Source organism: Vigna umbellata, chromosome 2, assembly GCF_029865625.1.
Source record: "Vigna umbellata cultivar VRB3 chromosome 2, Vumbellata_1.0, whole genome shotgun sequence".
NCBI lineage: Eukaryota > Viridiplantae > Streptophyta > Magnoliopsida > Fabales > Fabaceae > Vigna > Vigna umbellata.
This window is the reverse complement of record NC_142166.1, coordinates 48000736-48014820: the sequence shown is the minus strand read 5'-3', so window position 1 is coordinate 48014820 and position 14085 is coordinate 48000736. Positions and strand designations below refer to the sequence as shown.

The window sequence follows — 14085 nt, the reverse complement described above, 5'->3', positions numbered from 1 at the left end:
CAAATCGTGGAATTTTTTCGATAAAATTCACGAAAAAAATGAAAAAATATCTATACCATTAGAAGAGTTTTCTAATTCATTGGCGGCTTTTTAAATTTCCCGAAGATACAAAATATTTAACGAAAATTAAGAATAAATTTGTCTTATGAAATCAATGTCAATGAACTCCTAACTATTCTTGCATTTTAATTTTGTTTAACTGCTGATTAATTTTTTCACACTCTTCCCATGGTTAGAGAATGTCGACTTTTTTTATTATTATATTCATCATACTACTTGAGAGTTTAAAAATTAGAAATCAGAGGGATTAGACAAATTAAAGTTCAATTCAAAGCATACATTATATCGCTGCATTCGGATTACATTCAAAGTCAGACCAACAAAAACGCAAGAAAAAACAAAAACCATATAACCAAATACATAACATGCAAACAGGGTAGAGATAGGTGTGATAGGTGTAATACAGTGCAATGCCACTGATCTTGAAAATCAAGAAATTTAACCAATCTTGACCTCAATAATCTTGGGTTTCTTGGGCTCAGGAGGAGGCAACTTGTTGACGGTGACGATGAGCACACCATCCTGGTAGACAGCAGATATGGCATCAGTGTTGGCATTGTCTGGAAGTGTAAACTTGCGCATGAACTTTCCCACTCTTCTCTCCATCCTCAAATACTTAACCCCTTCTTTCTCCTCCTCCCTCTTCCTCTCGCAGCTAACAATTAACACGTTGTCCTCCTCCACCTGCACCTTAATGTCTTCAGATTTCAGGTCAGGCATGTCGATCACGAACACATAAGAGTTCCGATATTCCTTAACATCAGCAGGAGTGGCCATTGCTTTTGCATCTCGCGCTGCTTTTGCGTCAGCAACCATTGCAGAAGTGGCCATTGCTTTTGCATCTCGCGCTGCTTTTGCGTCTAGCAACCACATACAAACGCACGTCCAGAAACATTTTAGGAAGTTCCATAAACATTCACAGAATAAGAGTAGGAAGTTCCAGGCATGTCGCACGCACGTCCAGAAACATTCACAGAATAATAGTAGGAAGTTACAGGCATGTCGCACGCACGTCCACAGAGATTTACAGAATAATAGTAGGAAATCCCAGGAGGTTATGTACTTAATTCCCATACTTCTAGGAGGTCCAGAACACAACAATGTTTCACTTTTCATTTCTTAAAAACAAAATTCTAAATTAATTATTCCTTGGGCTTTGGGCTTTGCCCTGACCCATTTTTTCATTTCCATCACATTCTACCCCTACACCTTTTTCAAGTCATATACCACAATAACAAACTAAACAAAAATATTTATGTACTATAAGAGTAGTTTTTTATTTATTTACTTTTATCAAATATAAAATAAATTATGCACAATTGGGAATCTTTACTACATTTTCTTACAAATATAAAATAACTAACTTTGCACAGATTAGAAAATAAAATAATGTTTGATGATCTTACCATAAGTTTTTTGGGCTTATGTAGACTTGTGATAGGAACATAAGTTATGTAATTATCTTTTTGTCTATGGATAGGCGTGTAGTAGTGACATTTTTTTTAAGTGATATTAAATTTGTTGAGCTTTCAGTTAAATGCATGATACGTTGTTGTCTACATTTTTTTGTTTACATCCTACTCACACATCTTAACATAGGCCGTTTTCTCCTCTAAAACTGAGAAAGAGTTTTTAATTAATTATATTTTAAATTTATTTATTTCATATTATTTATTATAAATTTAAATAAACTGTACAATATTTTATGTGAATAATAATGTGTTTTATTATTTTATTTTTTCTATGGACAATAAATTTATCCACATTTATGCTGACATATTCAAATTATTAAGACTAGGCTTTGTAAAGGGTCCGAATACATAACATTTTATCTGTCAATACTTCACCAGAATGGTCATCATAAATATATAATTAATTTAACCTTCGTGTTAAATAATTTCATAAAATTACAATGATTCTTTGTTTATATACTCCTTATTTTATTTATTTTTATCTAATATGGTTAATGTAAATTCTAACAAAAGTCCCAATACATAAATTCTTGACTCTTAACTCTAAATCCTAAATCTCAAACCTTAAACCATAAATCATAAATCCTAAACCTTAACTCCTAAACCCTAAACTTTAAACCCTAAATCCCAAACCCTAAAACACAAACCCTAAATCATAAACCCTAAACCATACAACTCTAAACCTCACACCCTACACCCTGAACCCTAACACCTTCACCTTAAACTCTACACTCTAAACCCTACAACCTACACCAAACAACCTAAACCCTACATCCTACACTATACACCCTTGATAAGTGCAAAAAAGGTAGTAAATTTTTATATGGAATTTCGGCACTTTTGTATTAAATTGTGTACATTTGTATCAATTTTCCCCAATCTAAGAAAGATGAAAGGTAATCATATGTTTCCGAGTTGTTGATTAAAAGGAAATCATTTGATCCTATTTTGTATATGTTCCAAGTAAATTAAGAGAAAAGAGAAAAGAGAGAAGAGTAAATCCTGCAACAATTCACCTAAGCTAAAATGATCTCGCTTAAGCTAGATTCATCCAGGAAGCCATTGATTTAAAAGTCATTCTCGCTTAAGCGAAAATGACTATCTAACCAAGACGTTTCTTCTTGCTTAAGCGATAATCATCTAGCTTAAGCGAGAATTCAAGTAGTATATATATTGACGATTTAGAAAGAGGAGGGAGGACGAAGAGCTGCGGAGAAAGAAGTTACCCAAAGCGTTTTTCTTCCACTTTAGCTGTAGGATCTTCTTCTTCATCTCTTAGAATGCTAATGGCTACGATGAGTGGCTGATCTTTTCTCTTGGGATTGAATGTAATCGATTCGAACTCGAATGTAATTTGGTGATATTTATATATAGTATTTCTGTTTTATTCAATATTGGTATTTTTGTTCTACTCTTAGTGCTTGATTCTATCTGATCAATAGTTTCATGAATGTGGGTTTTAGATTTGACTGGAAAGTATTTCTAAAATCAGATCTGAACAAGAACACTCGATATCCTGTGATGCTAGGGATAGGTTTCAGTTTATCAATTGCTTATAACACTTGAATATAATGTTGGACAGTTTGTTGGATATGTGAGGAATCAATATTCATGGAACTAATCTTATGAATTTTATACGCGAGGAATTAGTATAAATGACTTTTGTGTGTTGCATCAATATTGGTAATTTCAATTGCTGTGTTTATATTCATTCAAATTGCAGACGAGTGAGATAGATGAATTCAATCCCAACTTCTTCTATTAAACTTTCTTTAACTTATCTGTTGTTACTATTTTACTTTCATGAGTATAAATTATAAATATCCATTATGAATCAGATTGAATATCCTTGTACATATGTTGTTTGAGATGAATTTATCTATTTAATTGAAGTTGTTCCTCGTAGGATCGACACTCTTACTTAAAAATCATTATACTACAGTTGACTATTGGTACGCTTGCCAAAAGTTCAACAACCCTACAATATAAACCTTACACATTAACCCCTACACCATAAACCGTAAACCTTAAACCTTGCACCCTAAATCATGTACCCTAAAGCCTTTACCCTTAACAGAGTACCCTAAATCCAACACCCTAAGCCCTACACTCTAAACCGAAAACCCTAGACCTTAAACCATAAATCCTATACCTTACACCTTTCACTTTAACCCTACATCATAAACCCTACACCTTAAACCATACACCCTAAACCCTACACTCTAAACCCTAAACCATACATTCTAAACCTTTTTGCCTAAACCATATGTCCTAAACCCTATGTCCTAAACCTGAAACCATAAACCCTTGATCCTGTACTCTAGACCTAAAACCATAGAACCATAAGCCCAACCCCCAAACCGTATAAACCTTGCACCCTACACCCCTAATCTTGAACCTTAAACGCTAAACCCTTAATCCTTAATCCTATACCATAAACCTTAACCTCTAAACCTTAAACAATACACTAGACACCATAAATCCTACAACATACACATAAACCCCAAATCATAAACCTTAAACCCAAAACCACACACCTACACTATACACGTTAAACCGTAAATATAAATAATTTGAAGTCTATGGTAACAAAATTTATTTTTTGTTAAATCTATTATTTATTATCATACCACTAGTTAATATTTAATTTCATATTTAATATATATATATATATATATATATATATATATATATATATATATTAATACGAGAGATATATTTAAAATTTTTCATCAACTAAAAATAAAACAAATTTTTAATATTAAGTCACGTCAACAATAATAAGTTTGGTTTAAAGATAATCTTTTGTAACAAAAACAAATATACATATTTTGTGACTATGGTTTTATGGTCAGGCAACTATGAAATTACCCCTTAGTCTAATAATGACAAAACTTTTAAAGTCTTCCTAGCTTATATTTTTACAATTTTTATTGAACGAACTTATGGTATGATGTGACTTTTTATTAAGATTAATGAGAGTTGATTATTATAGTTATTTATATTACGAGTTGTTTAAAATATTTAAATTGCTTATAACTTGATGAAAAAAATGTTTGAGTTTATTTTAATTTGATAATTTTTTTTGGTACTTTTATTGAGAGTGTTCTAAAAAAAGAAGTATTAGAAAAATACCTTTTTTGTGTGAGAAAGAGGATTAATTGATTAAAGATGCTTATTAAAATAAATTTAGAATATGTTTTTACCCATAAATATTAGTTGTTCATATATTAATGGTGGTTATGGAAATATGTTTTGTTGTTTTGTTTCTACTTTTATTTCCCCTCTTATAACATGCTTTTGTATTTTAATTTTAATTCTAATGCAATTGTTGATTGATAAAAAATAATTTACAAAAGTTATAGGCACACTATCATATATATATATATATATATATATATATATATATATATATTATATTTATTTGTATTAATTTTCACTTGTTAATTTTTGGACTGACTAACATTAAGTAAATGGTTGATTTTTAAACTATTTAAGGATCAACAATATCTTGTAAATAAAATTGTGTGTGAATAAGATTAAATAGACTAAACATTGTTAGAATTTTGTTAGAACCTATAATACAAACTATTATTGACGTTTGACAACATTGAGAGAGTGTAGAGAGAAGAACTCAACTCATAGATATTATGTATCGGCTTATTTCGTATAACTAATTATTTTTGAACCGCTTTATAACTTATACTAATGAAATTAATTTTAATAATAAATATAAGGATTGTTCATAATTTTCAATATATATATATATATATATACTAATAAAATAATATATCAATAGTTTAACCATGACAATTTATATTTTACTATATAATTATTATTTTATAAAATCATTATTTTTATTAGTAACTCTTCACAATAGATAAATAATAATAATATACATAATTAAATGTATATATGTATATTATTATAAAATAAATTAGAAAACAGTGACCAATCACCTGTCATTCACGAAAAATATAAAAGAAAAAAGGAAAATGACACTTGAACAACCATTTTTGACAACATTTAGACACGCGCACACGTGTCTAAATTTGAGTGGTCCATTTTCATTTAATTTTTTCAACTGGACCACTCAAATTTAGACACGTGTGCGCGTGTCTAAATGTTGTCAAAAATGGTTGTTCAAGTATCATTTTCCAAGAAAAGATGGTAATAATATTGACTTATTTCTGTTAGTTATATTATAATTGTTTTCGTAACAATTCATACCTGTCTCTCATCATTATGTTTTTGTAATTTTCACGCTTCTACCACGTCCTCAGCACATAAGAACAGGTGAGTTTTCTGTTAGAGTCAAATTGATGTAAAATTTATGCTTATTATATTATTATTATTATCCATCACTAGTGTACTTGTATATTCAAAATTAATATAAAATAACAAGTATTTGTTAAATTACCATAATTTATTTTCAAATATTTTTTAATATTAAAAAGTACATCAGTGTAAAAAAGAAACAAAATTCATGAACAGAAAATAAATCAACAAAAATCTTTATATCAATAAGTAAATAATTAGGTATTTATTTTTTATATAATAAAAAAGTATTATATTAATACTTAATTTTATAAATATAATTAAACATATATTTAATATTTCTTAATTTTATTTGAATTTGTATATTATTAGTATAATCAAATGGTCTTTAATTTTATAATTATTTTTATTGTGACAAAATAAATTATATAAATATATTTGTTCTATTGAATCAATTATTTATTATAAAATAATATCCAAATTCCATAAAAAATATATTTATAATTAATGGTGTCGTGAACAAAATTATGAAAAAAATACCATATACAAAAATAACACATAGTTGTAATAAAGAGACCGAATATTACTCTGTTTAAACCCTCAGCAACGACGGTGCCGCTTGCCCATGCCATGGTCCCCATTGTATTTCACTCCTTCCATCATCATTACATTTACATCTCATACACACCTATCACTGCATTAGACTGTCTACACCTTCATCTTACCTCTATCTGACACCTACCTCCACCTTCATCTCACTTTTTTTTTTTAATATTTTACTCCCATTTATTCAGATTTTTTGGATTGTTTTTCATTACAGAAAATAGATAAAGTTGTCACAAAATGAAGTAATTTAAACACCCAAAACTCACCTATACATCAACAGACACCTGTCCATTAGTGATGCCAAAGCATTTCTATAATATTGGTAACATAACCCATTCTCATCCTTTTCTCTTTCTCTTTCTCTTTCAAGCATCATATGAACAGTGCCAAATCTCTCAAATTCTTTTTTTCTTTTCCTCAGTTACTGCCGCCGTTAGGTTTTTCCCTCTCATCTTGCTCTGCATCACACCATAGCCCCAGGGCTGCATAATTAAGAGATGAACTGCTGAAAAACCATTCCCATGACTCCCTTGGTAAGACCTATGCTTCACTCTCATCAACATCAACCCTTTTTTTCTTCCAATACATGTTTCACTCTTTTACATTAATCCATTCCCAAATATCCCTCCGCAAGCAAAAAAAAAAAATCACACACTCTGTCACTGCTAACCTTAGCATCCCCGACCTTACCTTTTGTTTTAAGGAAGTGAAGAGCAAACCCTACCCTTAAATTCTCCCAGGTGGCGAAGATGAGTTTGGGCACCGCCGAGGACGATTCGGGTTCTGAAATCCACATCCCCGCGGAGATTGACTGGCACATGTTGGATAAGTCCAAGTTTTTCTTCCTGGGTGCCGCCTTATTCTCCGGTGTTTCCTTCACGCTCTACCCCATGGTCGTGTTGAAGACGCGCCAGCAGGTTTCCTCCTCACGCTTCTCCTGCCTCAACATGTCCTGCGCCATTATGCGCTACGAGGGTCTCAGAGGTTTTTACAAAGGCTTCGGCACTTCCCTCATGGGAACCATCCCCGCGCGTGCGCTCTACATGGGGTCGCTTGAAGTCACTAAAAGTAACGTCGGGACAGCTTTTCTCGAATTGGGGTTCTCTGAGACGACGGCTGTGGCGGTGGCTAATGCCACGGCGGGTGTTACTTCCGCCATGGCGGCGCAGCTGGTGTGGACCCCGGTTGATGTCGTGAGTCAACGGCTCATGGTTCAGGGGAGTGGAGGGAGTAAAACCATTCTGGCCAATCTTAATTCCGAGAGTTACAGGAACGGGTTTGACGCGTTCAGGAAGATTCTGTGTGCTGATGGAGCAAGAGGGTTCTACAGAGGGTTTGGGATTTCGATATTGACTTATGCTCCTTCCAATGCGTTTTGGTGGACTTCTTATTCCATGGTTCAAAGACTCATCTGGAGTGCTTTTGGTTCTTACTTGAGTAAGGGTAAAAGTGAAAGCAACGATAATTTGAGTGGTGTTAGGCCTAATTCTAAGACAATGGTGGCGGTTCAAGGGCTGAGTGCGGTTATGGCCAGTGGGGTCTCTGCAATTGTGACAATGCCTCTGGATACCATCAAGACAAGGTTGCAGGTGTTGGATAACGAAGAGCATGGGAGAAGGAGACCATTAACTTTTGTTCAGACGGTGAGGAATTTGGTAAAGGAAGGTGGATTGCCCGCTTGTTACAGAGGATTGGGACCAAGATGGGCTTCCATGTCATTGTCTGCTACAACTATGATTACTACCTACGAGTTTTTGAAAAGAATGTCTACCAAGAGTCAATAGGATTTTGACTGCATGATAGACCACCCAAGTAAAAGATTGTTTGTTAGGAATTAAGAATTAGGATCACTTGTTCTTTGCTTGGAAATTTCTTTCTAGTTTGTATTAGTCGACCTTATCTGTATATAAAGCTTTTTTCTTTTTAAATTTCTTTGGATCTTTTACCAAATACAATACCTATGATTTTGGATTTTACAATGGCCTTTGAGGATTGCAGAGGACGTGGTAGAGACTAGAGGCATGAATGCAGGGTCGTGTTCAAACTCAGTCCCAAAACTGAAATTGACCTTCTGAGTTATATATTTTAGTGGCTGCTTTACTTTATAATTACACTACCCAAAGCTTATTATTCTATTGAAAATTGTAAGATCTGGTTGGGAGTTATGATTGAAATTTAGCATGGAGTAAATCCCATGATACATAAGGTAGAATCATTATCATTACCGGTGGTGATGCTGGGAATCAATTAGTAGAATGACCAACTTTTTGGGTGATGTGATAGTTTATTCTAAACTATAAGTATAAATATATATTATTTCTAATTCTGGCCTGCAAAAGAAAAAGAAAGCAATTTTTGTTACCACACTGAATTAGCCACCCGAACTATTTTGGTTTGCATTATAAAACATGGTGAAAGTGAGACTTGGTTTAGAATTTGGAATCTAGTTTAAATGGTGAGAAAGATAAAATCATTTAATCTAATTCCAATTGAAATGTAAATTAGGGATCTGTTAAGTTGAAAAGTAGATAAAAGCAATAGATGAAAAGCATGAGAAATAAAGGAAGCAGACAAAACAGTAGACAGAGGTGCGCCTCCTGAATGTTGTCCTTTGTTGAAACTAGGAGCTGAAGAGGAAACCATTTTTGGATCTGCTATGTCCCATAAGAAAAATGAATTGGCATTTGCATTTCTATGGACCATTAAGGAGCCAAATCTGTGGGCCAAGGCCTATCCCTTGAAGATGATGAGCCAGGTCTCTTGTAATGCAAAACCTTCACAAGGCAGTGACAAATGGTAGAATCTGTATATAATAGGATAACCTTTTTTCCAAGTTTTACAACTCACAACAATCAGACTCACTGTTACTCTGTGCTTTCAGACAAATAATATTCCAAAGTCAATGGGATTACCTTCAAATTCTTACTACATTTTTCAGTTTTTCTTCCTTTTCCAAACCATCTTAGCAAATATGTTTCTTACTAAATTTGAATCATTTTTTTTAAGATATCATAAATCATAGTTAATGTCGTCTTTAAAATAATTACAGTGAAAGTTAATAAATTTCTTATATATAATTGTGATGAGGTAACAATGTGAAATAATATATTTCTAAAAGTAATAATAATATCATTTTATTTTTTTTATTATAATAATAACAAATCTTTTAATTTTGAAACGAGAGGATAGAAAAACTCAAAGTAAAGCAATAGATTAGTAAATAGAATTTGGAATATAATTTAAGTAAATAATTGGAAATTAATTTTTAAAATTAAATTTATGAAAAAAAACATGAATTATACTTTTTTTTTCATTACTATCTCTCTAGCTATTTTATCAATTTGTTTTACTTCTTACAAGGATAAATGGTGTAGGCAGAAAAGATTCAACTAACTAGTGGTGTTTTCTGATTGGATGAGTTTAATGAAGTGATATTTAAGTTCAATTACCAATGGATGAATTACACCACATGATATAGTAATTAGATTTTTCACAATTTAACCTATATAGTCATTTTATCATTTATAAGATCCTTCCATTTAGGAAAAAATTAATATGACAGTGTTAAAATTAAGGTGAGATTTGAATGAAAAAAGAAATCATGTAAATATTTAGGTAAAGATAGGAAAAGACTAAATAAACAATAAAAGGCTTCGAGGAGTAAGAAAATATACGCCCATTGAAATATTTTTGGTATAATTAATTTGTATTGACATTCAATGACCATATTAAACAAACATAAGTATTTCTTTTTGTATATTAAATAAGGTATAGGAATTAGGATGTTGTTATTAACTTTTGGGCACAAATAATATTTTTGTCCTAAAGAAAGTTGACGTTCAATTTAAGATACTGTTGACCAAGCATTATTGAAATCACTAGTTGACAATATTTGATCCATTGGAACATCTTATAAGTCAAAAGAAAAGGAGACAAAAGTGATTCATATAACAGGATAGAAAAAAAATATTAAACTAAATTGTAAAACAAGATTGGGAGATAATTATTTAAGTATTGCATTTCTTAACAAATAAACAAAAAATTTCAATATAATAATGTAGCGTGAGATCTTAAAATTATAATAATTAAAAAATAAATAAATAAGATTAAATATATAATTTAAGTAAAATATTAAATGGTTACTTAATTATAGTTTAAAATATTTATTTTATTTTAAATTATGATAAGAAATAAAATAGTTTACTAATTATTTAATTTAAACGATTTATTTTACTGAAAAAGATTAAGATAATAGATAGAATGATTTATTTAAAAACGTTTCTTTTATTTAAAGATTTTTTAAGATATAAAATGGTTTAATAATATTTTAAAAGATTTATTTAACTTTAAAAAATTAAAAAATAAGATTTTGTGAATAATATTTTAATTAGTAAAATATTAAACATATCTTTAAAAGGATAAAGTGGTTATAAAAATTATATAACCTAAAATAGGTGAATTGAGGATGTACATCTCATTTTAATAGTATAAAGCTATTAAAATATTACCTTACATATATGATAAAATTAATTACACAAAGATAATAGATCTACTTCTGTAAATTCATCTACCAAATCATATGCTTTGTCCTTACCTCTCACAGGAACAACTAAAAGACGTTCTCTAAGCTCACATCATTTAGGTGATTATCACAAAGAGAAAACAACACACAATAGACAATATAAAAGCAATTGTAAATTAGTGATACAAAACAAATTGTATAACATTTAGACAATAGCAACCATGAATCACATATAACATACATCAACCAAAACATCTTAACATGCAAGGACCTAGACTGACTATCTATATTTATAATGAATGTCGAGCTATGACAAGTTGTGCACTTGTGGTGGCTTATACTATTTTGCAAAATCATTGCCAATGGGTTTCACCCTACCACACACTCACAAGGTTAGTTTGTTTCACACCTTGGATCATACTGGAAGCACTCAAGACTAAGATTTCCTACTACTCTCACCACATGTGTCAATCTTCTCTACTTGAGAATGAAAGACCATTAAAGTGTCAGGATAACCGCCAATACTGAGCACTCTACATTCAGACTAATGAACCACACCACGAAGTTCCACCTTGAAACTAACTTTCATAACTTTGAAATCATTGATGTCACTTCATATTTACATTGAATCCATTTGAAACCATATACATATTCTTGTTTCCAATTCATATTATAAATCAATTCATACTTCACAATAAGTATTATAAACCAATCATACAAACACTCACATACATTGAACACACTTTAAGAAAATATATAAAAACTTAGTTGAAAATATGATACTGTCACTCAACCATCAAGTCTACTCGCTCAGCTAAAAGTGTTTGTCAGCACACTCGCTCACCACCAAGACTCGCTCAGCGAATACAGAAACAATGGGTTATGCTCGCTCAACAACTACACTTGCTCAACGAGAAGTGTTCTCTTGCTCAGCTAGAATCCACTCGCTCAACTAGATTGCATAATTCTACAGCACCAAAACTACAGAATTTGCACCCTTCAACCACTCATGATTTGTCCTATGCATCTTTCTCAACTTCTAACACTCTTAGATTGTATTCTAAATTCAAATGGACTTAAACAAATGTATCTAAACCAATCTAGACTTATTTTAAACTGTTTTACCACAAGATTTCAATATAAAATTAACCTAAACGTCACTTTAAAGACCAAAATTTAATTCTACAAGTTCTAGCTCATTTTTTATTAACTTAAAGGCTCTAACAAGTCAGAAATGACTTACCAATACCCTCTAAAATCACCATTTTGACACAAGACTTAAAATTCAAAAGCTCACTAGTTCAAACCCCCAAAATACACTTAAACAACTTTGTAAATACTCTAAAATGACTACCACTCGATTCTAAAGTTAATTCTCATCCCAAACAAGTTACAAATGACCAAATAACAACCCTAAAACAGTTGTTTCTTCACCCCTAACACCTATTTCTCAAACTCACCTATTAAAACCTCCTTTTTTAAATTCACCATCCAAGTATTTAATCCCTCTTCCCTTTAAATACTTTGAAATAAATTTTCAACATCAAAACAACTTCATATTACATCATTCAATACAACAAAGACATTCCATTTTATCATATCAAACATAGATCATACACATTTAATTGAACTAACATAGCATAAATACTCAAATAAAACATATTGCTTTCCTTACCTTACACCAAAGCAACAAAGCTTTATAAACACAAAACCCTTGCTTAGAGCTCAAGGAACTATAAAAACGCCTATAAAACATCGAACAATGATCAGAGAGAGTCCTTAAGACCTCTGATCTATAGGAAACTTGGAAAAGACATTACAACTCACATGCAACAAGAGATCAACATGATCTTAATTAAGAACGAAAAAAAGAAAAGGAGCTTAAACTTACTTACTCTATTGAAGAAACTGGATCGAATAGAAACGTAGACCTCGTTATCGTGGTCAATTAAGTACCTCCTGATCGTTAAAGAGATTACTCAAGATTTAAAACTCTTAGAGAGAAGATAGAGAACTCTAGAAAAATGATTTCTAGAGATATGATACGTTAATAAAACTCGTTTATAACAAAATTATTTATAAATAAACTATTTAATATTAAAATAATCGAGTCTTAGTATTTTTAAACTACTATCACTTCTAAAATACTATTTAATACTATTTTTTGAAATTTTACAGAGGTGCATGTAAGAGACTAAAAAATAAAAAAAAAATTCAATGCTTTAAAGAGTGAAACTAGAGGATTTTTTTAAGGATAGTTTTGAAACAGTTTTTGATAGAAACATATGGAAATAAACATATAATTTAAAGTGGAGCGTAAAAGGAAGAGGCATTAATCTTCATAAATTTTAAAATAAAAAATAAAAGCAGATTCTTTGTATTTTTTTTTCTTCTGAGTTCATTTTTTGTTATATTCAGCGTTTATAAAAAATAAATTATAACAAACGAAAAATATTGACAAGATAAATAATTTAACTCCAATTTATGTTTGAAAAATAATAATTTAAAGGATCAATTAAAATTTAAGATCTTAATTTAAAAAAAAAAAAAAAATATATATATATATATATATATATATATATATATAAATTAAGAATCAATCAGAATGAAATTGAAGTTAAATTTACTTATATATACAAGCAGAATAGAATTTAATGGTCCAGTAAACATAAAATTAAAATTTAATATGTCTATTTATAAACAGGATGAAATTTCATAAAGTTCAATAGTTTTTTCTTTATTTAGAATGCAAGCAATATGTTTCTTTGAAGAAAATACATCTCTTTAAGGTAACTGTAAAGAAAATGTTAAAATTGTAATTTCATTTTTGAATATTTAATTTTAGATTAATTCCTATTTATTTATCTAATAATCCACAAAACCAAGGGCAATCCCAGCTACTCTAATCTTTTCTGTGAGCTGCTCAATCAGGAAAAAACATTCATTAAAGCTCTCTACAAGTGAAACCATTTTCACAATTAGGACTAAGTTTGGAGTTGAATTTTGCACCCAATTTGTATATATTAAATATGATGAGTTACTATAATATTACATATTATCACAATTTAATGAAATAAAAGGAACAGTATATGTTAATTTTTTTTAATTATTTAAACACTTTTAAATAAGTAATTTCAAAAAACACAG

The 14085-nt window shown here is 30.3% G+C and overlaps 1 protein-coding gene and 1 pseudogene across 2 annotated transcripts; one reads left to right on the top strand and one right to left on the bottom strand.

The window, feature by feature from the left end:
• Positions 1-329: 329 nt before the first annotated feature.
• Positions 330-1116, bottom strand: LOC148204148 (17.3 kDa class II heat shock protein pseudogene; annotated as a pseudogene).
• Positions 1117-6431: 5315 nt separating this feature from the next.
• LOC124838147 (uncharacterized) lies at positions 6432-8524 on the top strand. Of its 2 annotated transcripts, none has more exons than XM_088107212.1 (2): positions 6432-6949; positions 7157-8524. In XM_088107212.1, exons 1-2 carry the CDS (start codon positions 6938-6940, stop codon positions 8198-8200), a joined length of 1056 nt encoding a protein of 351 aa, XP_087963338.1. In that variant the 5' UTR covers positions 6432-6937; the 3' UTR covers positions 8201-8524. The 2 variants fall into 2 exon arrangements, with proteins under 2 accessions (XP_087963338.1, XP_087963339.1); XM_088107213.1 differs by having other exon boundaries at positions 6434-6949; positions 7120-8524.
• The last annotated feature ends 5561 nt before the right edge of the window (positions 8525-14085 follow it).